General features: G+C 49.6%; 1 protein-coding gene across 4 annotated transcripts; it reads right to left on the bottom strand.

The window, feature by feature from the left end:
• Window positions 1-840: 840 nt before the first annotated feature.
• On the bottom strand, window positions 841-25,842 carry LOC143375556 (uncharacterized). 4 transcript variants are annotated; one of them, XM_076824788.1, is made up of 7 exons: window positions 23,008-25,842; window positions 22,507-22,737; window positions 13,539-13,652; window positions 12,183-12,284; window positions 2,898-3,116; window positions 2,517-2,705; window positions 841-2,351 (listed from the first exon to the last, which is right to left on the bottom strand). In XM_076824788.1, exons 1-7 carry the CDS (start codon window positions 23,318-23,320, stop codon window positions 1,630-1,632), a joined length of 1,890 nt encoding a protein of 629 aa, XP_076680903.1. In that variant the 5' UTR covers window positions 23,321-25,842; the 3' UTR covers window positions 841-1,629. The 4 variants fall into 4 exon arrangements, with proteins under 4 accessions (XP_076680903.1, XP_076680904.1, XP_076680905.1 ...); XM_076824789.1 differs by having other exon boundaries at window positions 12,183-12,269; XM_076824790.1 differs by having other exon boundaries at window positions 2,898-3,098; window positions 23,008-25,841.
• Between the last annotated feature and the right edge of the window lie 625 nt (window positions 25,843-26,467).

Genomic DNA, 26,467 nt, shown 5'->3' with positions numbered 1-26,467 from the left:
GAATAAAATTCCCCTCCTCCTTCAAAGATTCACCGCCGAAAATACCAGATACGTCCATCCACGTGTCGCAATTAGCACCGTGGGCGATGGGCGCGTTTTCATCGATGGACGCATCGATGCGTGGACGGGGGTGGGAGGCACGGCTGAATGGTTCGTTTGAAAGTTTCATGGAGACGCGACCGGACCGCTGGTATTATTGCTCATTTGATTGGCCGCGTATTCGCAAAATAATGTAGAAAATTGTTTTGCGGTCTTTTTATCTCGATTTCGGGAAGCTGACGGCTGCCATCGGTGACAGAAGAGGCTGGTCGAGGCAGGCGGGGGTAGCGGCCGGCGGTGGGCTGTGCTTTTGTGTATCCCATCAATCACGCGGACCTTTTCACCGAGCGGATATCGGGCCTGCCCGTTTTTGCGTGCGGTGCATCCCGCTCGATTGCAATCGCGGCGAATTATTGAATCTGCTGCATCTCGTCCGCCCGGATTAGGTTGGGTTAGTTCGCACGCGTTCGCGACGTCGCTGGGACGATTCCCCATCGCGAGACCGACCAAAATTTTCCCAAGGAAACCTTCCACTATCCACTACCAGCGGATCGACTTAAGTGTACTAATCGCGAAATATGGGTCACTGGAACAAGCCACCCCTTCTGTAATCTATTCTTACGTTCGCTTGGAGTGACTGAAACTAATTCACCTCCGTAGGAAGCATGCTTCTTGCCAATGGAAGGATTCTTGTGAAAGACACTAGCACTGAATAAATATTTGCAGTACTTACTAGCCGGAGACCAGGCCCGTCGTCCAAGGATTGTCGAAGAAAGCTGCGTAAGAAGATGGACGTTCGTGGAACGGATGATATTACTTTATTTGATGACGGTACTTAAACAGTGAAAGATTTCGTTCTCGAGGCCAACCACGCTCCGACATCCACATGCCGATTGGCCACATTCGATCTACCGTCCGTCAAGTCCGCCGCGACCGGTCAATGTTCCTCGTAATAAAAAAGGCGAATAGCCTGTGGGGACGTGACTCAGCCTGGCCCGAGAACACTTTTTGGGGACTGCGATATTTACAACGACGCGAGCTCGCGAGTCGACTCGCTGGGAAGAAGCTTTGAACGACCCCCATCGCAGAGACACCGCTACCAATGGTGGCTGATCGAAGAATCGATCCCCCGTTCGTTCTTCACTAGCTACGTGGAGCCACTCGACTGACTCCGCCGGTCAGCCTGTTGCGATGGGGGTTGTTCGACAGGGTCGATTACTCTCACTCGAAATGACAATGGGTAGTGATTAACACCTGTACGCGATACGGTAGCCTAGCTGATAAGTGGACGCCGTTTATATATTTACATACTATACGAACGTAAACCCTGGTTAGTCCTCGAGTCCTTGATGGTTCCTGGCCGGGGGAGACCAGGCCCTAAAGCTGGCCGCAGCTGAACCCTGACTCAGGGTCGTGTACATCTGCCCCTCCGCCTGCGAATCAGGCCCGGGGACACGGCCGATACAAACGCTAACCTTAACCGAGACCCTACATCGACAGAGACTTCAGCGCACTGTACAGCATCTCCCAGAAGATATATATTACACCTGGAAGAGTCCTTTGAATTTTTCAATCTCGTCCGTCGAAGCTCTAGTAAGGTCTCCAAACCTGTCTGGGCTTGGGGCTTCTCTCTCTTCTAGGCCTGACCGCATCCCTCTCCACGCCAGTGTCGTCTTCCTTCTTCCTGGTGGTCAGATCCTGGCCCACGTTCTCCTTGTCCTGCCCCTTCTTCGTGCTGAGATCCACGGTGCCTTCCAGCCGGATCTTCACCGCCAGATCGCCCCTACGAGTGATCTGCTCGTCGTTCGTTCCCTCCTGATCGTTCGAGTTCTCCATGCTTGGTCTCAGGTGGACGGAGGAGTCCTGAAACGTCGCGTCCGTGGTAGCGTCCTCCAGGTCGCTCCTCACTGGGGAGATCCTCGGGGAGTCCTGTTCGGGCAGCGACTCGTCGCTCCTTACTCGATCTCTGGTCTGATCGTACTCGTTCCTATCATCCACCTCTATGCTCCCGTCCGGACTGTCCAACCCAGACCTGTGCAGCAGGTCCTGGTCGTCGTCCCTCTGCTTCTCTTCCTTCAGGCCAGACTCCGGGCTGTTGCTACTACTCCTCAACTTCCTCAGCTCCTCCAGTCCAGCCTGATCGGGCCTCTGGAGCCGTTGCTGCGCCATCCTCAGCGCTAGAGCGTGCCACTCTGGCTCGAGGATGTACTGCTGCGTGTGATAGAGTGGATTGTAGAGCCACGAAGACTGCGGCAACAGCGGGGCGAAGATCGAGCCAAAGATGGACCCTGTGGCTCCCAGAAGGTGCAGACCTGTTGTTGGAAGATACGATCATTTCGTTGGTGGTCCTTACGAGATTTTTAATTTGAAACGACTCGCACAGTGGTGGTCAAAGTGCGGTTGGAAAATCAATTTAACCACCCCGATCCACTGTACAAATTTATTGTTTCCACGGGAGAAAAGGATTGCAACGGTACCTTGGAAGTGAGAGTGGTGTCCAGAGGGGCTGGGCGTCGTCGCAGTGGTCGTCGTCGACTCAGCCGGGGGTGTGGGCGCCGCGACTGAGGCCGTCGTGAGCAAACCTGGTCCAGGATTGCCTGGCGACGACGTCGGGGTCACCTCCCTCACGGACACGCTGATTGGACCCAAATCGTTCCTCGACGACTCTTTAAAAACACCCAGTCGCATTCTCTCGTTAATGAGCGAGCTCCAACCAATTACCAAGTGCCTGTCAGCAACTTCGACGCTGTTACTGGTCTCTCTGGCATCCTCTCGAAGCTGTCCGCCAGGTTCAAGTGACACAAGAGGACTGCACTGTGGCAGCTTCGGGGAGTAACGGTGACAAAATCGGTCCTTACCATTGTTAGGTCCAGGCAGTCTAGGAGATCTCTGCTCGATGCTGTGATGGAAGGGATTGAAGGCCGACGCACCGGCTGCCGGGGGATGCGTGTGAGAATGGTGGCCAGGAGGCGGCGGAAGACAGTGCGGTGGTAGAGATCCTCGGGGTAGTCCGCCCCAGCCTTGGCCAGCTCCTTGCTCCAGACCCAGGTGTTGCAAGCCTGTGCAGTCCAAGGGATCTGAAGTTACGTCAAGCAGTTGTTTGGTTTTCCGGTCACCGTCCTGGTCGCTGCAAGGGCTCTCTAATCGATGGGGGTGGGATTCTAGTTTGAAGGAGATTTCTTTCCGAGTACGCGACATAACCGTGGCGGATGGTTAATTCTTCGAGCTGGTGGAAAATATTGTACCAAGGAGCAGACACGATCTCAGTCTATAAATAACTCGGCGAGAAATCAACCTTGGGAGCTTATCAGACGACGAACGCGTGCTAGAGACGAGCACTCAAAGAGGTCGCGATAAATAGCCTCAGTTCGTTAGAAAAGAAACACCCCGCCTTCTCCTCCCGAGGGAAACGTTATATAATGTCAGAAGGATAAGCGATCACCGGCTGACAGACAGAACTACAGAAAACGCTTCCCTTTGACGTAGCGACCGTTTGACGTGGATGGACAGTTAAATTTATCCCAACCGAGAATAGAGAGACGATCGATCACCTTTTTCCAATGGTGGCCAATACCGCGCGGCCATGGAAAAGGGTTTCTGTGTGCAGGTATGCAATTAAATCCGCGACATCGGAAGAATTAATCTGTTCCAGCGCGATTACACTGGTCACGGTCCACCACCGAGCCTTCGACCTTCTCCTGGCGGCAAAAAGCCTGCGAGACTCCTGCAAGCCAAGCGTAACCGACCAAAACTCACCTCCAGTAGAAGGAGAAGGAACGGTCTGTTCTACAACAAAAGTTCGCGTAAAACGAGATTGCAGAACAGCTAACTGAAGAAGTTAAGAAACCACGGATAAGAGAGCAGCGGCTCGTTGGAGCTCGCCGCCGTCGAGAGAGTTGTGTGTTGGGAGCAGAAGTAGTAAAAGTGAAGCGCGTAGTCATCGGTATGGTATCGGTTTTTCGAAACACCTTGATCAATAGCAGATTATACCGTCATCTGTGCCGGGCAGTTTAAAAATTCCGTGAAAGCTCCGAAGCCACCGCGGCTGGCTTCCAAAGGGTGGGGATTACGGCGGGGCGGCAAGTAGGGGAGGCTTCGCGAGGGGTGGGGAGGGTAGTTTGGTCACTGGAACGTGGGCGTGGCGCAGAGCGACGGCGGCCACGGGGATTGGACGTGCTAGTATCCCCACCGACGGCCAGCCAGCCTGTGGCGGGGATGGAAAAAGCTCGGTAGGGGTCGAAGGGGTGATTTTTAAGCTCTCTTTAAGCCGCGCTTGCCAGAGAGGACACCACTATCTCGCGTTCTACCACACCGGCGTGGAACGGCAAGCAGCCCAGCTGGAAGCTTGCACAGAGAGAGACAGGGGGATGGAAGGAGGGAGAAAGGCATGTAGCTGGAGCTACTTTATGAGGGGATTAAGAAAACGATAAGAGGCGCGCGAAAGCTGCGCTGCCAGCGAGCTTAAGGAGGCCAAGGGTTTCCGTGTACCTGATGCGCCATAAGTGAGGACTCCGTTCTGGGTATTTTCTGGGGAAATCCTCGTTCAATCCTTTCGCCCTGGTCGCTGCGAAAAAATTTTTACCCCGAGAAGGAAGCTGACGTTCCGTTTCTACAACCTGTGCCAAGATACTTCCTTAATACCGTGCCTGTGCATGATCGTATGTGCAATACAACTGAGTCTAAAATCAAATAAAAGGTCTTCTTGAAAATCCACACGGGTCACAGAAATATAGAATGCTATACGAAAGAGTACCGATAAGGTTATTACGATTCCTACAACTTCCCTTTACTTCCGTGTTAGAGAATTTTCGAGGTTCATAACGGGAGATGAAACGGCAGATTTGGAAATTCAGCTCGCTGAGTTTCGGTATTTGACAGTGGCGCGTATCTATTTCAAACAGCTCGTAACATACTTTCAATTTAATAAACCTCCCCAAAACACCCGGCACCCTCTTAGAGCGGTGCTCGCGTGCCGGGGATGGGGTAGAGCGGCGCGAGCGATAATTCCGAAAACAAATGAAGACTAATGAGGGGAGAACCCGGCGAGATCTCTGAAAGAGTCGAGGGGAGAGAGACGGAGCGGCCCTTGGAGAGAGAACTGAAAGGGTTCAAGGAGCCGCTACCCTTTAAGGGGTGAGAAATGTTAAGCTTAAACGTTACGGCCCTAGGGTTAGTTGCCTTTATGTGTACCTTCCGTTGGGGGGAGCGGCGAAGCTTTAAGGGATGATGTATTATCGAGCAGCATGTTCAAAATGTGCTCCACGGTATTTTGGCTGTACCGCATCGGGGGAGAGTTAACGTTGCGTCTGGATGGTTAACGCGTTTAGCAATGGACCTACGGTAAATACTTTGGAAATTAATTAATCCTCTATGTCACAAGACCTTGGGGAAGCCTTCAGGAAGAAAGACAATTGAAAAAGCAGCGGCAGTTTCAGTGGAAAGGAATTCATAGCGAAACAAGTAGTACGAGACGGCCATTGGTCAGACATGGCAAGAAAAGTGTTTGAAGGGACTTTCAGAGATACTCCAAAGGCAGCTAACGATAAAAATAAACTGTAGTACATACTTATAGTTTTCATTATACCAATAAACACTAATTAATCCATCTGCATTCGAATTAAACAATACGTTCACCCTTAAATTTCCACTTACGAGATTAACATACTCTACACTTTCGCACCTGCGGGAGGCACAGTCTTACAGAAAGTCGGCAAAATACGCGTACCCTTTCGAGTTAAGAACAATACGCGTGCAAAAAAAGGGGTAACTCGGAAGAATGAACAATATCCAAGCACCAGAGATTCTTTTGTTCTCTTTTGAGACAGACAGGAATTACGCGTCTCGTGTGCCACGGTGCACAGTGGTTCCAAAGTGCCTTTTTGTCGGCAAAATTCCGTATCTCCGTCAATTCTCAATCCATTTTTGGTTTATTTTGCTCGTTTTGTCGGAGATTAAATTTTCTACAATATCAAAAACCTAAATTGCGACCAGAATATGTTTTTTCTATCTTTTTTCTCACATAGTTGGATGAAAACTTTAGTAGGACAATCTTTGGGATTAATTTGATAAGATTTTGCTTATCTAAGTAGTTTTTTTTACGTAAAATTTTTAATTGGTACTTGGCAATAGCGGAAACACAAAACAGGCGATTTGTTGACACGTCAGAATGTTTGAAATACAACTTTACAATGGCTGAAAATTTGGAATGTCTACCGAGTTTACTACAACCAGAACCGTCTGAAATAATTTATTAATACCATCGATTCCTTTAATTTTTATTTTGAGTTCACAATGGGCAACTCCGTCTGTTGCACTTGAAAAAGACACAAAATATCTTTTGTTTAATTATAAAGAAGATGTAGAATATATGGAAGAAGACTAACTAAATGAAAAAAACTGGTCAATAAACTCGTTTTTTCGGAACCAAGAGTTCAGAATTTTTTTTTTAATCCCTAAAGAAAATTTAGGAAAACTACTGTTCGACATTTTTGCAAATTTAATCCCCGACAAAACGAGCAAAAAAAATATCAAAAGTCGGTTGAGAATTGACGGAGATACGGAATTTTGTCCATAAAAAGGCACTTTGGAACCACTGTGCGGTGCAGGAAACAGACGCGTGTTATGTACGTCTGTCACGCCTAGGCGAGGAGAACCTTAAGAGGCGTTTAAAGACGTTGGGCTAAAGTCTGACAGGCATCCCCGAAAAGTAAAGAGTAAAGCCGGTCGTTCGGGTCGCTCGCTGGAAGCCCCTCCAGCTCGGCAGCCAGAGGATACATAATAAATTAATTCGCGTATTTTCCTGTCCTCCTTATCTATTCAAATCTATGCAAAACAGGAGTTAAAACGCCCTTCTTACTCCTAAGGCGTTAACCCTTGTGGAGCTAGCACACCCTCCCCCTCTTTTCAGCTTCTTCTCTAACGCCCTGCCACCTCCCCCTGCCGCCTCCTACCTCCTCGCCCTGCTGCTCCTCCACCACCGCCCCCCCCCCGCTTCCGTCGCTCCCCGTTTTCCCACGTTCTAGCCTCTCACTACCGTCGGTCGGATGTCTTTGCACACCCACCCTTTGCGCCCGTTCTCATTATCGCGTCGCAGCAACCCCTAAAATGCCACCCTGGAAAGGTCCCTGGCACCGATCTAAGCTCTACGAGGAGATATTTCGAGAAAGGACGAGAAAATTGCTATCTCTCTCGCTCCCTCTCGCGCCACTGCGTTTCATCCCTTCCTCACCGGGCCCAACCCGCGCCAGCCGCCTCCGCGTCTCTTATTTACGCTTGCATCCTCTTTGAAGTTACGAACACGCGGATAAAAACGGCGAACTTTTCGAAACGTTCATTGTGCGCAAGCTGGCCTCCCTCTCCCTGGGTCACGTCCCCCGGAACACCTTCCGTTTCTTTTCCGTTTCCTTCCTTTTATTTCCCTGACACGATTGCGTCGGCGGAATTAAAGATTGACGAGCTTCCGTCCTGCAACTTTTCAGCGCGAGCCCCGGATGGAATCCTTTCTAGGCTTCGAGATACGAGCGGAATGGTGGATCGTAGTTTAGCGAAGGATTTCCGGCAGGATCGAAATTTATAGAAACTTCGGCCACCCTACGAATGGAAACCGATGCGGGAAGAAATTACAAATCAACGCCACCGCGTGTGCGTCCGACGAATTTATCCATCCCCCCCTGTGTCTGTCTTTATGGGTTTTTGTGTCACCGATAGGAGAGAGAATGCGACGCGAGCAGGGGACGAAGAAGAACGACGGAGGGTATCATTAGTTACCGTCGCCTCCACCGAAAGGTCCTGGTCACCAGGGCTGATTAAAAGACGGGCCACCCCGAGACACCCTTGCAAGACACGCAGGAGGGTGAAATGTGACGCGAATTTAAAGGATCCGCTGTGATTTGACGCTGGGGTGGACAGGGACAACCCTTAAAAAGGGAACCTTTAAGGATCCGGCACCGCACTCGTCAAGGGTTACTTGGCCTTTCGTATACGTGGAAAGGACCTTCAAGGGTAGCCAGAGGAATCGTCCTCTCTGAAAATCAACCCCGTTGGCCTTTCAATCTTAAGACGCTGCTGAAATTAAATTACAACATTACTGATTTCCTTAAGTGGTACGCCATAGACTCTTCGAGAATGTCCCTTGGTATTTTGCGTACCTGAAAAGTCCTTATGTACCTTGAACTTTAACAACAATTCGACATGCAATTAAAAGGATATTCCCAGCGACTTCCACGACAAACTTTGCCCCCAAAAATTGGCGAATGATCCACTTGGCAAGGCAGAAGGGAGATCGAAAGGAAAGGAGGGTGGTGCTCTTTAACCCGGGAGTAGGCGCATGTTGGTCTTTTCAACCGACGATTTCACATGTTTTGAAACATGATCCATAGCGTTCGACCGTTTACTTTTTCCGTGGAGCTATTCCCCTTTGAAGGAGTTCTTGACTTATTTATGTTACGGAGCGACACTTAAGTGCACTCGTGTAGGTTTTAAATCATACATTGTTACGCGTCGTGCTTTTCGACCGTAACGCGCCTGCTAACGTTAGTCTCATTTCGTCTGTCGCATACGACGCGTACTGTGTGGCAATCATGGCTGATACTAATTTCCGAGAATTCTTATTGAATGAAAACATTGAAGACGAGATCAGTGATTCCGCAGGAGATTCCGATTATGTTATGCAATCCGATCACGATACAGATTCGGAAATTGATTCTGCGGATACAGAGATATCAGATGTAGAAGAGGCATTACTTTGAGTGAAGGAAACGTAAGTATTTATTCTTTATTTTCAAGATGCTGTTCCTAATCTCAGGAAAATATAAATATTTAATACGTTTATGAAACCATAAATTTATAAGTATATTTTTTGAAAAACAAATATAAAATATATTAGATAATTACTATTATTGAAAATTAAAAATCAAGTGATAAATTCAAATTGATAATTAGACAATATCATTTTATATTTTGCATTCGCACAAATTTTTATATAATATTTTATTTTTAAAATCTATTTAAAATAAAATAATATCAAAAATAATATCATTTGTATAAAAATAAATTTTCCAGAACTCATAATATTATAATACGATTAATCATTTTATCATAAAAAATGAAAATTATTTACGTATAACGATTCTGAAATAAGTAAAATATAATGTTATGCATTATTTATATTATTTCAGTGATTTCATTAAGTTATTTCTGATTACATTACCATCGGTCGAAATGCGCCTACTAACGTAAGTTATTTGGCGCGCCTACTCTCGGGTTAAAGAAAGCTCGCGAGAGTTCGCAGTAAAACGATCCAAGAGCGAAGCGACAGTTTTAAACTGAACGCTCCTAACAATCTCCCCCAAATGAGGTAAAGGCCACCTTATTGAAACAGGGGTCGCGATTTTTCCGGTGCTCCCCAACCACCCCTGGTGTAGGCAGCGGTTAATTGACACTGGAGGGTGGGACGAGGGGTTTGGGTGGGATAGGAATCGAGCTGCGCGAGCTGTTCTTGTTAACTCGAATCCCGGCTCTCGCGATTTTTCATCCCCTTAGCTAGACTGACAAAGACGGCCTCGCGGGAGGGCACGTGATCAGGGTGTTTTCCGTTCCTGGACAATCTCAGCGAGGATCTTTCGCGTGGTGCCAGTCACCGAATACATTAATTTTCCTCGTGCCCCGATTCCCTTGCCCTTGCATCTCTTCGTCCTCGTGCATGTAAATTGAATCGTGGAAACAGGGAGCGAGGTAAAAACGCGCTGTCCATTTCTGTTTCTGGGATAGTCCAGGGGGATGTTATCGACAAGTGCATCTACAAGGAGTCTCGGGGAGGATTTAAACAATAATCGAAACTCCAACTTTGACACGACGTAACAAGGAGTATCGTCATGGTTGCCAGAAGAAAATGTCTACCTCAATTACGAGTCGGCTGACCGAGTGTGTCACCATCTGGACACGTGAAAGGAGCCAGAGTAATGTGACCAGAGTGGCCACCAAAGGAAGGACACTCGATGCGCTGGACTTCGAGACTCGAATCCTCGGGGAGACCCATAAAATTCAAGTCTCCCCTCGAGGTAGGCCCGAACGAAATTTAATAACATCCCCCTAGTTACACCTCAATGGGCACCTTAACAACCCCTGGCTCGGGTAGCCAGCCATCTCCTCCCTCTGCTTCTTATCAACCCCAGGCGGAGATATCTAATAAACCAGCTCTCGAAACACATCTTTATCCGCGCAACGATACACCTCCCGGCGCAGAGGGTGGCGAGTGAGTTGAAAAGCTGGCCGACTGACCCGACGGCGAACTGGACAGAGGCGCAACCTGTGCGAGGAAGCTCGAACTACCCCGCGAAAGGGTTGAAAAAGTGGAGGACACCGCGCACGGGGAGATAAACCGATCGATATATGAGGGTGATGTCGGTCGCTGTAATTTGAGCGCGACCCAATTTTCCGTGTACACGTGTGTCCATTATGGAGCAACTGAAATTCTTCCGCCGAGGGTGGCTGAAACTGTGGAAAAACTTGCCACGCTCGATGCATCGCTGCGGGGGTTGAAGATCACGGGAAAAAAGAACTCGCGTACTTTCGTGCCTGCTTCAACTTGTCACAACGTGATTACACGACTCTTCGTGTACATGGATGATAAGAAATCTTGGAAATTCCTCGACCTACGACAACCCTCTCCCGAAAATATCCACCACGCGCAGCTCCCTCATTCCCTCGAGCTCGCGTGCCTTCGGTAATTCGATTTACGCTAGTTGCAAGGCCGCGACACTTCCGTTCTCGCGAACCCCGTCGTAGAATTTTCTCCAGCCCCGGGGATTGTTGCGTACGTCCTCGTTAGCTGAAATTACGATGGAAATCTGAAGGAAAGAAGAGAGAGGCAGAGAGGAAAGTCGAAGAGAGAAGCGGGCGCGGCAGCCGGTTGGTCCTTGATTGAGTAGACCACTCGGGGTGGGAGGAGGGCTGGGGGACGAGAGGTGGGACGAGAAATCGACGGCAGGACTGCTACTCCACACCACCCCTGGCAGGAGGGGGGGAGCGGCAGGGAGAGAAGCTCCGTTAAGCCGCTTATCATGCCGAAACAATACACTGTCGGTGCACCAGTATCAGTACCCTCGCCGCTCGAGGCTAGTCCCATCAAAATTTCGAGCTTCGAGAACGAATTCGAATTGGAAGCCGTGCCGGCGGACTAGCCTGTCGCCGCTACGGAAAACTCTGCGGAAATTCGCCCGCAACGTCGCTCGCTGATGGATAGAAATAGATGAAAACTGGGTGTTTCGGAAACCTTCGCCTCTTCGGTGCTAGGATATTTGGACTCTGTGGAAAGTGACCGAGTGAGATGTGGTCTAACCGGGAAGACGTGGTACGGAGAAGTACAGGAGAGAGATGTAGCTCGAAAAAGGAAGTAGAAATTTGATTAAGAAATTGAGAAACTGCTCTGTCCCCAGTTTTGTGAAGGCTAGCTCGAGGGTGGTGGCAATCTACAGCTAATAACTCCTCAACCGAATCGAGTATTCTGGCTATTCTTTTTCTAAATCACTATTCAAGACTTCCATCTCAAGACCCAACCATCAACGTCTAACTTAACAATGATGAAAATAGATATAGGTACCTAGTACCAAGCCCGTTCACCGGTCACCTCCAAGCCACGCGTTTCCACAAAAAGGAGAAGTTTCTCGAGCCCCCAGCCACTAGAGACGCGGCACCCCCGTCGAGGACGATCAGGAATTTCAACAGCAAGAAGTTGCTCGCCAAAGTTTCCCCGGGAAGAGCGTGAGCGTAAGTAGGAGCGCGGGCGTCGTGCAAACGAAAAGGCAGAGAGAGCAGCGCGCCGCCCGAAGCTTAATCAGAGTCTTCTCCACTTAGACGCCCGGTGGCAAAACTCAATTTTGAGTCGGTGCCTGCCGACGCTCAATTTTGACACCCCTCGTAGCCACCAAGCCAGCCGAGCGGCGACGCGCTCAGCCAAGCCAGCGTGTAGTGAAAGACGGGCTCCTGTAGGGGTTCGGGGGAAACGGTGCAGGGTTGCAAACTTAGTTATCTGCCGACACGAGGTGACGTCGTAGGAGGCCGTAGACGTGCTACGCGAGTACAGCTGGACCTGGACCAGCGACCGGGGGATGCGTGTTCGATCGTGGGACACCGGCAACACTTACCAGACAACTTGAATCCCAGCGGATCCTGCGGGTGTCCGAAAGGGAACGGCCTGGGCCCGAAATGGAACGGATGAAAGGCTTGATGTCCTGAAACGTAACACACTTCTTTCAGTGTGAAACTAGTCCTTGGGAAATTGGTCCTCGTTTATGAGGCTGGAGGGAGGATGAGAGATGACGCGTTTTGGGAACGTGCATTGATAGTGGAAGAAGTCTAGTGGACTTGGGGTTTACCCATTACAATTTTGAAGTCAAAGGTTGTTGAGCTGAAAGTTGCTGAGCCTCTTCGAAAAATTGTATTAGGGGTCAAGTTTAAGGGGGATCACTCAGGTGAAAATGAAATACCAGTTATTTTACGGATAAAAATTTGAAAATATGTATTTCCATATTATTTTTTACGCTGAAGTGAATTATGTAAGAGTTAATACAGTGACAATTTTTTTCAAAATTTTAAAAAAAGAATTTCGAAAAATTATTCTATTGTAAAATCTACACCCTCATTTCTGTAGTATTGTATACAAAGACTGCAAAAGAAAATCAGTTCGAAAACTTCATTTTTGTCCGAGTTATAAAGTTTTTTGTTTTAGCGTAACTAAAACGAAAATTAATTTCGATTTTGAGTTCCCAATGGCCAACTCCGTCTGTTGCACTTGTAAAAGACGCAAAATATCTTTTGTTTAATTATAAAGAAGATGTAGAATATATGGAAGAAGACTAACTAAATGAAAAAATTGGTTAATAAACTAGTTGTTTCGGAACCAAGAGTTCAGGGTTTTTTTTTAATCCCTAAAGAAAATTTTGGAAAACTACTGCTTGACATTTTAGCAAATTTAATCCCCGACAAAACGAGCAGAAAAGATAAAAATCGGTTAAGAATTCACTGAGATACGGAATTTTGTACATAAAAAGGCACTTTGGAACCACTGTGCGTACGGAGCAGGAGCGTTTTAGTTACTGCGCTAAATCAAAAAACGTTATAACTCCGACAAAAATGAATTTATCGAGCTGAAATTTTTTTTGCAGTCTTTGCATACAATACTACAGAGATAAGTATATGGATTTTATAATCGAATAATGTTTTCAAATTTTTTTTTATAATTTTGAAGAAAAAAATTGTCACTGTATTAACAGTCTTACGTAATTCATTTCAGCGTAAAAATTAATATGGAAATACATTTTTCAAACTTTTATCTGTAAAATAATTTGTAGTTCATTTTCACCTGAGTGACCTCCCTTAATTTCCTACGCCCAAGTCCCTGGAATCGCACTGAGCATCATCCCCAAGCGTTTAAACACCCTCCACTCCAACATCTTCCATGGCAAGGTTACCCACGGTTGGTAAAATCTAGGGACACTCACTTGTCTTGGACCTGGGTTCCCTTGGTCCGTCCACAGTGACCTTGATCGCCTTGGACAGGGTGGCCACCTGAGGAGGAGACGTCTGCAGCATGATCGTCAGGGTGAAGCTCTTCCCTGAAACGAGAACAGAGAGTCAGACGAACCCTCCTCCCGGTTCGCAGCCTAGAATTATCGCCTGGTGGTAAAACCAAGTGCCTGAATGCTCCCGTCGAGGTAGCTACCCTTTTCGATATTAGGAACCATAAAGGCAGGGGAACTGAGCTTCCTCGGTTTCCTGGCGATCTGTTATTCACCACCAACCTGACCAACGCTACTAAAAGGTACTCTCCTCGTACGAATGGTGTTTTAAAACTGTGTACGAGAGTTCCCTGCCTTCCTAGAGGGAAGAGAAGGGAAAAGCGTAGCTGAACCTAAAGCTCCTACGCGGAAAAATACTTGAAATACAATTGACTGTACTCCCATTGAAGTAATAATGTAGTACAAGAGGGTGGAGAAGATCCTCCTCCCTAATTAGGTAAACTGAAGCTTCCTGGTAGCTAAAAACTCCAGCTTCCCGATAAACAGAATCCCCGACAAACGATAAATCAATAAAGAAACGTAACGTCTTCGAAGGTCTCCGCGCAGAAAACATCCCCCGTCTTTCGCCACCCCAGCATTCGACTAAGTGTTTTCCCGCTGCTTTTTCCTACGCTCCGCGAGAAACGCGGCCAACTGTTGGCGGAACGGCAATGCGCGCCGGGGGTGCGTTCGCTGGAAACAAAACACAAATGTGCCGGAAGTAAGGGGTGAACGAGTGGCGCCGCCGCGTCGATGTTCACCCCCGAATCGGCCCTGGAATATGTTAATGTCGGGAACGCTAAACGGCCCGCCACACAGAAATATACGCCGGGCCGTTCGTCACGCGCGATTTCGTCCTTCTACCTTTCAGCTGCGCGTTCGATAGCTCGATCCCGCGTAACGATCCCGGGGAACGTTCGCCGAGACGCACCCCGTCGTTCCACCAATGGCACGAATATCCAGGAGCTCCTAGCTCCTCTCACATCCGCTTCTTTCGCGAAATAGATTCATTAACAAATTACGCCAGGGAAGTACACGAGAACCCCGTCGAAACGTGTCCGCGTCTCGACGAGGGATTTTGTCAACGAGCTCCAAAATCTAGCGACGCTCCCGCGAAATACATCCAGTCTTCAAAGGGAGATTCCGCTCCCCTCTCTCCTTTCCACGGAGCGCGTGCAACAGCGCGAACAATGGATTCGCGACGACAATTTACTAACAAATTGGGCTCCGGGGCTCGACGCATGCTTTACGAGAGCCACCTACAATTACAGGGGATGTTTTTTTATAGAAACGCGGCGATGCACGAAATTGGAGGAGACGGAAGTGACTGCGTTGGAAGTTAGGCGACTGGTCTGCAAAGGAGATTCGCGCTTCGCAATTTCTCCCTCGACTATGGTGACTTGGAGACAGAAATTCGACATTTTCCACGGCACATCGGGTCGAAGAATTCCTGGCGGAGGAAGCGGAACAGAAGGCTGCGAACGACCGTGAAGTTATACGGCTTATAATGGGGTCGGCGTGCGTATATGCACGCGGTTGCGTAGTTTTATTTTATGGTGGCGCGGCTTGGACGGCAAACGACCGGGTTTTTACGGTGAACCACGACATTTAACCGGCTTACCGACGTCGTCGAGCGAAATATTCAGCTCTCGTTTGAACGTCGCCGAGGGAACTCTGCGCTCTTCCGCGTGCCTCCCCCTCGAAAAGGCGATGTTCGCTGTACGCTCCGAGGATTATCGCCTGGCTCGCAAATTCGATACCGCAGCTGCTTTTGATTAGAAATTTTCTAACGTCAGCTTGAGATTCCTGTGCTACAAAATCTTGCGAAAGCCTCGCACTTTTCGAATGGACGACATTTGGGAAAAGAAGGAGGGTAGTTTGAGACGGTGCAGGGGAATTTTGGAGGCAGCGGTGGTGGTGAGGGACTAACGAGGCCAAAGTTTATTGCCAGTGCGGTGTCAGATCCGTGATGGCGGTAGCGGCGCGGAATCGAGGGTGATAGCAGGCGTTTTGAGGGTGTTTATGAGGCATTATGTGTAACACGCTGGAAGAACGATCCTCCCCCTTGAGGTCTGTTGCCCTCCACCTGCCTACGCTCGCCGAAATCGTAATTCGTTGCGTGCTAAACGGAGGCTTTCGAGGCATCAATCTGCACCCCTGTTGCCGAGTTTCGCCTGCTGCCTCGAATAATTTCTCCGTACAGTGCTAGGATTTTCTTCAGCTTAGGGGTTCCTGTTCTAGCTATTCGTATTTAGAAACCAATTCTATTTAGAAGCTAGGAAACCCCCAAAGACTACGTCCTCTCGGTTTCGGAAGCACCCAAAGTCTACCATTTTTAGAAAGATGGACCCTTAGAACTACACAAAATTTAAAATAACGATTTTCACCCCGTAGAATTTCGTTCGCGTCGCGGTGCCCTCAGACGGGCCCGTTTCAGCCTCAAGAACCGTAGAGCAATTATTTCCCACGATTTTTCGTCACAGTTTTCTGCGCCAGTTAAAATACTCACTGCTACTTTTTCCTGGCCGTGCAAAAAGACGAACCGCTCGCGCGTTTATGGGCCCGCGACAGTCCGCGTCCGTTTCGCACGACAAGGATTTGCACACCGCGAGAAGGCACGAGAGCGTACACCCTAAGTTTGCCCAGGGATCATGCAGTGTTAAAAACTCCCCTGTTTGCCGGCGTAGCGAGCGCGAGGGTGGCTCGGATCGTTATTTCAGAGTGTTTGTCGTGTTTTAAGATTCTGACGTTTTGACTGGCCGAATCGAGGCGGAATGAAGCGACGCGTATACGCTCCCATCGACAGCCCCTTCGTGCATCGAGGAAACAACAATCGTTGCGCCTGAAAGCCACTCGAACTGCGCGATGATCTGCGTAGGAACGAGCCTCGAAACTAGAACAACTTAAACCCTCGGATTTCTACAAAGAAGACCACTTTTAGAAACAAATCCAGTCCTACAAATTCCATGTTCATCACCCAGAATAATTCTAATTGTAAGTAGACACAATTAGAATTATTCTGGGTGATGGACATGGAGTTTAGAAGTTTTTCCTAGGCAACGCGACGACACGCGAACCGAACGGATCTGGAGACCCGTTTATGGCCGCCAATCGAAGAAACGAGTGCCCAGCGAGGAATCTTTCAGGCACGACGGATGCGTCGACATCGAGTCGAGGGTTCATCGGAGCGTTCGTGGACGGTTAAAAAAGCGGAACAGGGTGAGCGCGGAGGTGAGCGTGGAATTAGCATACGTAGAAAGAAACAGAGCTGGCCAGGGTACGTAGGACGACCGGAGACCAGCACGAAAAATAATGTTTAATCGGTAGAAAATCTCGGCGCAGTCATCCGCCATAGAACTCCGCGCTCTCTCCTCCGCTCGCCACCCCTGTCCGCTTGCCTGGCCACCGTTATCCTCCTGCGTGATCCTTTGCTCGAAAGGGGGTTGGACTTTTTAATTTTTAATTGGGAAAAAACGTCGCCGAGGTGGTCGACGAAATCCACCGAGCCCTGGTCCGTGGATTTCAACGACGTGTCCCTGTTTTTCACGACGGCCGTCGATTCCTTGCGGACACACAGGCACTGCCGACGGATTCTTGTTTCGGGGATTCATTGTGCTGTTTTTAATCCGAGAGTAGGGTAGACTCGGCCCGATTTCGGGATCGATAATTGGTGTACGGGGATTGGGGTGGTTTCTTCCAAGACTCGAGGGAAATTGATTCGACCGCCGAGGGGAAGCGGGTGCAGTCTTCGCTTGCCAATTAATTAAAGCGGAGGGCGCAGTTTCGCGTAAGTCACGCGCGATCGAAGCGAAATTTCGGCGACAAGGACCGAGCAACAGCTGTTCCGCAGCCGGCGTGAGTTTTAGAGGTCTATGAAAAAGAGCGACGACCCTCTTCAACGGCGACGTGCCTTTACGACTTATTAAATCATTTTCCACGCACCTCCTGGACCACTTACCAGCAAGCCTTGGAAGTTAAAAAAGCGGAGAGGGTAAGAGAGAGTACTAACCACGCTTTTAAGATGAGTTGGGTATGAAAACAGCCTTTCGCAGATCTACGAGCGAGACCTGGAACAAGCTAATTTCATCCCCCATTACAAACTATCCAAGTCCACCGCATCCAGCACCCCTCGACCGTCTCAAAAACCTCTAAACACCACGCAGGCGACGGAGGACCGTCGGCACCCCCCTGGAATTCATCGCGACCATCCCCAGCGGCCAGTAAACGAGCCGAAGGGTCAAGAGTCGGACGAGGAAGCGTTGGAAGAAGGAAGAGCGGAAAATCGCGTGAATCACGACCTAAAACGAGGTTCCACGGGCGAGATGGGTGCGAGATGGGCGCAGTGCATCGGGCGCGAGGACATCGGTCAGGATCTGGCTGTCGATAGTTCGAGCTTTGCCTCGGATTCTCGCGCTCACCCTTGCCCGCCTATACCTCGGGCCCAGGCACGTCATAAAACACAGGTAACTCCGGTATTTATGCCCGTCGTTTTTACGCCCGTCGCTGGCCACCGGTTTGCAGCGCAGCCGGAGCTACATCAGCGCGCACAAGCTCGCGTCTCGCCGCTGCCTCGTGACTCCTAGCAGTCGGGAGGCTTGACGCTAATCCCTGTCGGGAACGAAAGGGGTGGCCGAGTGATATACGCCTCTGCGCCGCTATGATAATATCCCCATCCTGCGCCCCCGGACGCCCTTTTGTTTCGCGACTACGCGACCAGTCGCGACTTTTCCAGCCGAGCTCACGCTCCGAACCCCCCCTGGATCAACCGGAGAAGTCTCCCTGGGACTCGCGCGTCGAATTCGGGGGCCTCCTCAGTGCTGGAATTTTCAGGAAAGTTGCGAGTAGATTTCTTGTGGGATTCCTTTACAATTTATATGTTACTAAAATCACAGTCCTTCCTCGATTCCTTTTAACCCCCTAGTGCATACGCCTGCCTTAAGGCGGGCACCTGTTTAATCCAGGAGTTGGGCGCCTATAACCTTTTTTTCAGAATTCTCAGTTGCCAGCCTTAAAAGTGTTGCCGCACCACATATATTAGCCTAAGAAACATGTCAATTTGACGTATCGATTTGACAGAAATCTAGTTTGAAGTGCATTTTTGAGTTAACCATGCTGCGAAAATTATTTGTAAAAGTAAAAAAATCAGATAAAATACTTCCCGACACTGTACAGCTAAAAAAAATATTGGTAAGTAGGTTGTGTAGTGATCTATCGAATGGAACAAAGTAATACATATATCGTATCATACTATTATAATAAAGCCATAACATTTGTTTGTATGTATTTTCTATATAATTCGCGAACTGTAAGAAATACAGAAAAAGTTTCAAGACAAAAATTACTTCATTCAATTAAATCTATCATTTGGCGAAGAAATTATTATAGAGTTCACGAGTTATGACACAAAATCGGGAAATAGCCGATTTTTCAGGGGTTAATTTCACCCCCTTCGAGTGAATTTGGGCAGCAAACAAAAATTTCGCTGTATTCAGGAGGGAATCGCCTACATATTCACAAAGTTTCAGAATTTTTGGAATATTCGGGTTCGGGATCTTCCCTTGTAAGATCGGTATCAGATATATTGGCCGGTGCGTTTCGTGAGGGGTATTTTCCCACCATACCGCTTACCTGCCTCGGTGCACCTTTTCTCAACGTTTTCTGACTCGCTCTCGTTCCATCATGCTCTCGTCTTCGCAGAACATGAGTGAATCAGAAGTGGTGGGGATAGCGACAAGCTCCTAACGTGTAGGACACACCGAGTTCTTAGCGTAGAAATACATACATCAGAATAGATGTGCATAAGCTCCGAAAAAATTCAGGAGTTTTAATAATCAGCGGATTGATTCTTTCTCGATATTTTCATCTCGTATTTGCTTACGCATACCTTCGTAAGGCACACAACTATTACGCTCAGAATAAATAACAGCCAAACGGCTACGTTCAGGCAGAGCCAAGTAGCGTTCCCGTTACTTCACCATACCCTTCAGGGACCACGCAACTCCAATTGACAAATCCACGATCGTCAGATGGTGGTGGCTGATTTCTCCTCGATCGCTGCTCGCGAAAATGAACTCACCGGCCAATATATCTGATACCGACCTTAGGCCAGCTCGCGATGGCTTCTCGCGCTTCTTCTGTGCTTTGTTAAATTTCACAATGCACAATAAAATAATTCTCTATTATATCATAAATTTATATTCTTCTGAACATTTTTTCATAGTTTTTCATAAAAATAAAGTATTCATTTTATAAAAAAAACACTACATTTTTTGTACTTGCTACATGATCCCGCTTTAAGCCGGTGACCCAGAAGGCTGCCCTGGGGAGCCCAGACGTCCTTCACATTGAAAACAGACATCGGATTCGGTCTTTTCAACCCCTAATTTTTCCAACCGAATTAAATATCTATGCACTAGAGGGTTAACACCTCGACCCGCGCTGAAAAGAAGGATACTAAGGGGACAGGTCATCCCTCCATCAATCAACACCGATTTTCCGCCAAGCTGCGCCTTTCGTTATCCATCGATTAAAGGCTGTTGGAAACGAACGAGCGGGACACGTAGGAATCAGCTCATTTCAATTTTTCGATCAACGCTGGTCGGTCGCCTCGGCTAAAATCATTCCTCATCCGCATTCGCGATATTAAATTGGCATGGCGGAGGCCGCGAGCGAGCATGGGAACAAATATTTGCCCCAAAATGGTCAGTGCGCGCGCGGGCCGCGTGCAAAATAACGGAGGTGAAAAAAAAAGAACTGCGGGAGGAGGGGGGGGGGAAAAAATGTACACGGAATCCGTATATGAAGCGGCCGCGGACGGGCAGCCGACTGCTCGTCTCCGTGGTATTATGCGCGATACACGACGTGACCCGCCGCGCAAACATCATAAATTTTCCATTTATTTAGCAAATCTGTTTGCACGGCCTTCGTAGATGATAACGTGCCCGCCGAGCCCTCCCTCCTCCGCGTTATCGGTGATCGGCAGCCCGCTGAATCGCGTGCGCATTTTCCAGCCCGCGGTCGTCGCGACTTTTTGCGAGCAACGCTGGGGCGCGGCTTTCGCGATCTCTCGGGATCGTTTCGAAATAGTCCCGACCCCGCTGGCGAAACAACAGGACGATGGGAGGGGCGCAGGGAGGGAATATTTCCACGAGATCGGGATATCGGCGTTTCCAGAACACGCGGGAAACAATCTTGCATGATCCGTCATCCTCATAGAGGTTCTAGAGACAAATCGTTGCGTACGGCTGGTAGTTAGGGGCTGCCCGTAATACAGTAATGAGGGCTTACTGCCATGGAAACCAAAGCCGCTTACAGCCAACCACTCTACTCCCAACCACCCCCTCCCCCTGCCGCCCCCAACTCGCCCTACTGTTCGGTGAATCTCTATATATCCGCGATATCCTCCTCAACCGACGAATTTCGCGAAAAAATTGCGAAAACCGTTCGCGACCACTCCGCTCTTTCTCCACTGTTCGTCAGGCTTTTTTTTTCGATTCGAGAACTCGAGAGGCGATGATCGATCCTGCCAGATGGAACAAGTGTAAGAGACTCCCCCTTTTTTTTAAGAATATTCGATCTAAACCTTGACGAAATACTCAATTCGCAGTGTTCTAAAAGAGAGGATGATTCGATCTGCGTGTAATGAAAAGTCCACTCAAGAATTTCACACCGCCTGATTACTGGCAGAAGCCTGAAGATAAACAACGAGCGGTGAACAGCTTCATCGAGCAAAGTAGCTCACACGGCGGAATCCACGGAGACTCCAAGGGGGAAGAGAGTAGAAATATTTGAAAATTTACTCGTCTTCCCAGCGCAGGGGTGATCCATAAAAAGAACTGGCGCTCAAACCACCGATCGTTTAAGATTCGACCCCGCAAGTCTCGAGTGGCGCAGGGCTGTCGCAGGAAGAGCGCGCCGATATCGCCTACCCCGCAATTTCCTTTTCCAATTTGCCATAAACAAGTCGGCCGGCCGCCCCTCGTTAACCGACTACGTTCGTGACTGCTCTCTTGGAAGTCACGGGGAAAGACGAGCACGAGGAGCGAGGGACGTTGCAGCTCGGTCGAATTAAAGGAATTAAAGGACACCTCGTTACTCGTATCTCTCGATCCTTCCCCCTCGGACACTCCCCTCGAACGAAAGAAAAAAAAAACAGTCTGAGAAATGGAGAGGGACAAGAAGTTTGCTCGTCTTTCCTGGCGAGCGGAGTCGTCCTAGGACGAGCGTTTGCATTAAGCGTCGGGTAATGGCAGCGATCATTGGGGCGCATTATTCAGCGACCGTAGAGGCCCCTCTCTTGATTTTTCCTCGTCCCCTCCCCCGACCCGAGGCGACGCTACTTCTGGCTTAAAGGAGCGCTGAATTATTGAAACGCGTAGGCGGGAATTAAAAAATCTCGGCGACGGCCGGCCGAGATATCGAGTCACGGGGTATTTGCCGGGTGAATTAAAAATGAGGATGGAACGAGGGGCCAGGTGGCGAGCCGCCCTCCTCGCCTCTCGTCCGAGGAAAAACGAGGCCATCAGTCGGCCCACCGTCTTAATGTACCGAGCCCTGAATGATTTAAGACGCCGCCTCCCAGAGAGCTTCCTCCGGATCGTCTCGCGCGCGAGTCGAATATTTTTTCAATCGCCCTTCCCAGAAGCCCCTCGTAATTGTCTAGTTTCTTGGTATTGGTTTCGCGTTCAGATTTTTAGTAATAGAAGGTGTCGAAATTGGGGCGAAGAAAGCTCGGGGGAGCGTGAAAAGAGCGTGCTATCTTTGGAGTCGAGATCCTGGGCTTTGGAAGATTACAGTCATCCTACGTTAGATCAATTTTATTCCTCTGTCACTCTGCTCCTAAATTACGGACTTAGGGATTGCTCAAAGAATATCCTTCGATGGAGTTCGTAGGACCGTGAAAGTGTCTTACCTCTACCGCTTCTGCCGACGAACCTGAGGTCGTTGAATTTCGCCACCTGGTTCTTCATCACCGCGGTGGAGTTTCGCAGTTCGGCGCAACAATTCTCGTCGTTGCCTGCACGCACTGTCACCAAGGTCCCGTCACCGACCTCGCCCAGAGCTACCACCTTGAACGCTATCGGAAGCGTCTTGTTTGACCTCCAGTGGGCTGGTAGCACCGTGCAGACCACGTGCGGGGAGCCTGTTGGCACCAGTCATCCAAAAATATTCAGCGAATGCTCATTCGATTTACCGTCAATCCGAAAACTAAACACGGATACGTTGAGCCCACCGCGTACTCGCGCAATCATAACTCTATGATGGGTCGAAGAGACATCTACTTTCCATGAACGAAGTTACAATACAGTATAGAGAAGCTTTGTCGAATTAAGTAGTTCTACTCAACGAAAGACGAAGCCTGACAGAGTGCGAAAGACATCGCGAATAGTGTTATAATATTATATTCTCTGACCTGTTCGAACCAGCTCTCCAGGATGCTCAGCGAACAACCCATCCAAGGTCCTCTCAGCGAGCAGATCTGCGGTGAGTGCATAATCCGGTAGATTATTGCCAGCAGCGGATGCTTGTGGGGGGACCTCGTTGGCCAGGTGCATTCTTCTCCTGGAGGACGAGGTCCTGGTCCTTCTGATCCTCGCGCCACCGATCTGATGCACCGAGCTCCCTTGATGAGCAGCCTGATGGCCGTTTCGAACCAGTCTCGGGTCTGGATAGTCTAAGCCTGGAGGCCGATCCTCGGGGCGTGCATCTCGCAAAGGATTCGTCATGAGAGTAGAATCATTGGACTCCTTCCGTGGAATATCCTCCTGTCTAGCGAGCTCCCACGAAGGATTTGGCTCAATTTTATTCGCGCGTCTCTTGCACCAATCTCGAATAAACTCGATCAAACCACTGTCCAGTCTATAGACTTAATCCGTGCGATCCTGGACGCTCCTTTGGCTCCTGTAGTCAAGATTACCTGTTGTTTCCTCGGGATCGCTCTGTGCAGGTGTTGACTAGATCATTCAGCAACATTGGGTTTATCGCGAGGATCGATGACGACGATCGGACCGCGGATAAAGCTTCCTCGATGAGGAGTCGAGTCTCCGTTTCCTTCCGTGGCACGCGCGAGTCCACGCCAGCGTTCGTTCGGCCCCGCGTGGCCCAGGGATCCTTTGATCCTTATTTCATTATCCCGCGACGGGGCCGATGTAAGAGCATCCGTTTGCAAATTCTTCCCCGTCTCGGTTGCCAACTCGCGGGGAAAATTCGTTTTATTGGAATCGACGTCGGACGCCCCTCGTTTCTTCGTTTCTTTGATCGGTTGCCCCACTCCGCCTCGGAAGTCGTCGTTCTCTCGTCGGTCTACCAGCGGCAACCCTCTTGCCGACGAATTAATACAACGACTCGCGAGCGTGCCGCTCTATAAATCGCCCGGCGACCTCCCCTCGTCGATCGAAATTACTCTCCATTAACGTATATCACATCGACACTTCTACCCTCTAACAGGTGTTAACTCTGCGCCCAGAGCGTGCTCCAGCCGCGACATCAACTCCGCGCACGCACATTACTCTCCTTCAGGATCCTGGGACCACTGTACACCACTCGACGACTCTCGATCAACTCGATCCACCTTTCGGATCACCCAAACTGACGAGCACACTTACAGAGTCCAGCCACCACGCGGACACTTTTCGTCCTTCGCTGTTGGTCGCGCGATAACAGGTCCTCCGGACGATTCAAAGCTGGTCCAGCTCGGTGACAGCTGTTCCTGATAGCTGCACGCCTCCGAGGATACCCGTTGCCGATGTCCTTGGACGACTACGCCGCACGATACTCCTTCAGCGAAGACTGGTGCCTCCAGGTGGTGCGTGGAGGAAAAGTCCAGTTTCTGTGGGTTCCATTCACTGACAGTCGTTCGGTGGTAGGCCAGAGGGTGAAGGATACTTCTTGGCGGGTGCCGGTTCGGCGGGTGGCAGCGGCAACTTGCACGGGGAAGTAGGATAGGGTGTTTAACTCGCGCGGTCTCGTTTCGGTTCGCCGGTGGAAGATGGCGGCTTCTGCGGTGGAGCCGCGCGGTGTGGTTGCGGTGTATTTTTGAGGCTGCCGCCCCCAGCCACCACCGAGACCACCCTGGCTAACCTACCCCTCCGTGCCTCTCTTCCACGCCGCCGCCACCGCCGCTACCGCCGCCAGTCCGTCCTCGTCCACTGGTGGGGGTTGGTTTTTCCAAGCGGTGGGGAAAAATCTCTCTCTCCTGCCGCTGCACCCTCTTCCGCGATCCTGATGCTACTCCTGCTGATCGCGACTACCAGATGACAACACCCGTCTGCCTTTCTCCTTCTTCAACGCGTCACCCTCTCCCCCACCCCCTGCCGCAGGATCGCAAGTATCGCGGAGAAATGCCTCTCGCCCGTAAGATTTCTCTCAATGGGCGCTGCAATTTCTTTTCCGCCCTGGGGACTCCTGGTGACGCTGCGCTTCGGTCAGAATTTGCTGATAGTCGAAGGGGTTCGCGGTTGGGAATCGCGCGAGTTAATACGCAAACAACACCGCGAATCTGGAACACAGGATCTTGGGAGGCTAGAGCCTGCCTGGAAGCTCCTGTACGTCAAGGCCGAGCACTGTCACTTCAAGTCACCACCGTTCTCTTTTTCAATGGAACACTATGTGAATCGGAACTCGCGAGGCTCGACCACCGAACCGACACGAATCGCCAGAGATGTTTACATACTCGCGCGGTCTCGATGACTGAGGCTTACGAACCCCACACCACGCCTTACTTTCCAGGTATGAGACCGTGACGTCACATCATTCTATGATAAACTTTATCCACGATGCATGATCCCAGTCACATGTGTTTAATCCCTGCCGATAGTAAAACGTGGATGCACCTTTTTTCCCCAACTTCCGCGTCACGAATCGTTTCTAACGAAGTGTTTTTGCCTGCCCGTGGTTCGCCAAACGGTTAAGGATACTCGCGCGCGTTTCAACACCGCAATTTCCACGGAGCAAAAAAGAAAATAGATGCTCCTCGGGCCTTTAATTACTGGAGCCGTTCCCTCGCGATCGTTTCCACGTTGCGGTCGCTCGGTGCACCGATAACGAGCTTGCCCTTTGCCCTCCTTCGCTGACCGTCGGGATTGCTCCTCCTCTCTCCTCCTTTTCAGCCTTACTTTTCTCTTCGTCGCTGGCTTCCTTGCCGAGTCCTTCCCGCTTCCGTCGTTCAACGACCTCCCCGCGCGAGACTGCAAAACGACACTGGGAAGAAAGGGAAAACAAAGACGGCAGAAAGGTCCCTCGTGTAGTTGCGTTTAGCACCGGGGAATACGGGGGTTGCGCGATGCTTGGGGGTCTCCGCTCGAAGGGTGCACGCGAGGGACGGAGACGAGGCGAGGGGTGAACGGAGATCGCCGAGGCCGGAGAAAGAGGGGAATACTTTGTCTTAATGTCCCCGTCATACGTGCAGCCGGCTGCCGGGCACATCCAGAAACGAATCTTTCCAGATTGCGAGGGTGGATCCCGCCTTCAAGTGGTCACAATTATCGTTATTGCGACGCGTCGGGCGGATTAAACGGTCCTACCGGGGGCTGCGCGCTCGGTGACCGTGGGTCGCGGATATTTTCAAGTTAAGGGGTTATGCCTACCTGCATGGTCTGAAAACTCAAGTATTTTCGGGATTTTTTTTTTTTTAAATTTGCAGAAGTTTTTAAATAAACGGTTGTATATTCGAAAGTATATATTTTAAAGTTCTTGTAGTTTTTTTTGCAATGCGATATGTGAATAAATAATGGAATTATAAGCGATCTTCCGGCAGCGTTTTTTTTATTACGGTGATCACTGTAGCTTTGACCTGGTTCAACAGAAATAAAACATTCGACCAAATTTAGTTAGTATATTAAATTATCTTGTCCTTAATCGTGGCTTTTTCGTTT

This window comes from Andrena cerasifolii, chromosome 12 (assembly GCF_050908995.1).
Source record: "Andrena cerasifolii isolate SP2316 chromosome 12, iyAndCera1_principal, whole genome shotgun sequence".
NCBI lineage: Eukaryota > Metazoa > Arthropoda > Insecta > Hymenoptera > Andrenidae > Andrena > Andrena cerasifolii.
This window is presented reverse-complemented; position numbering and strand designations above follow the sequence as displayed.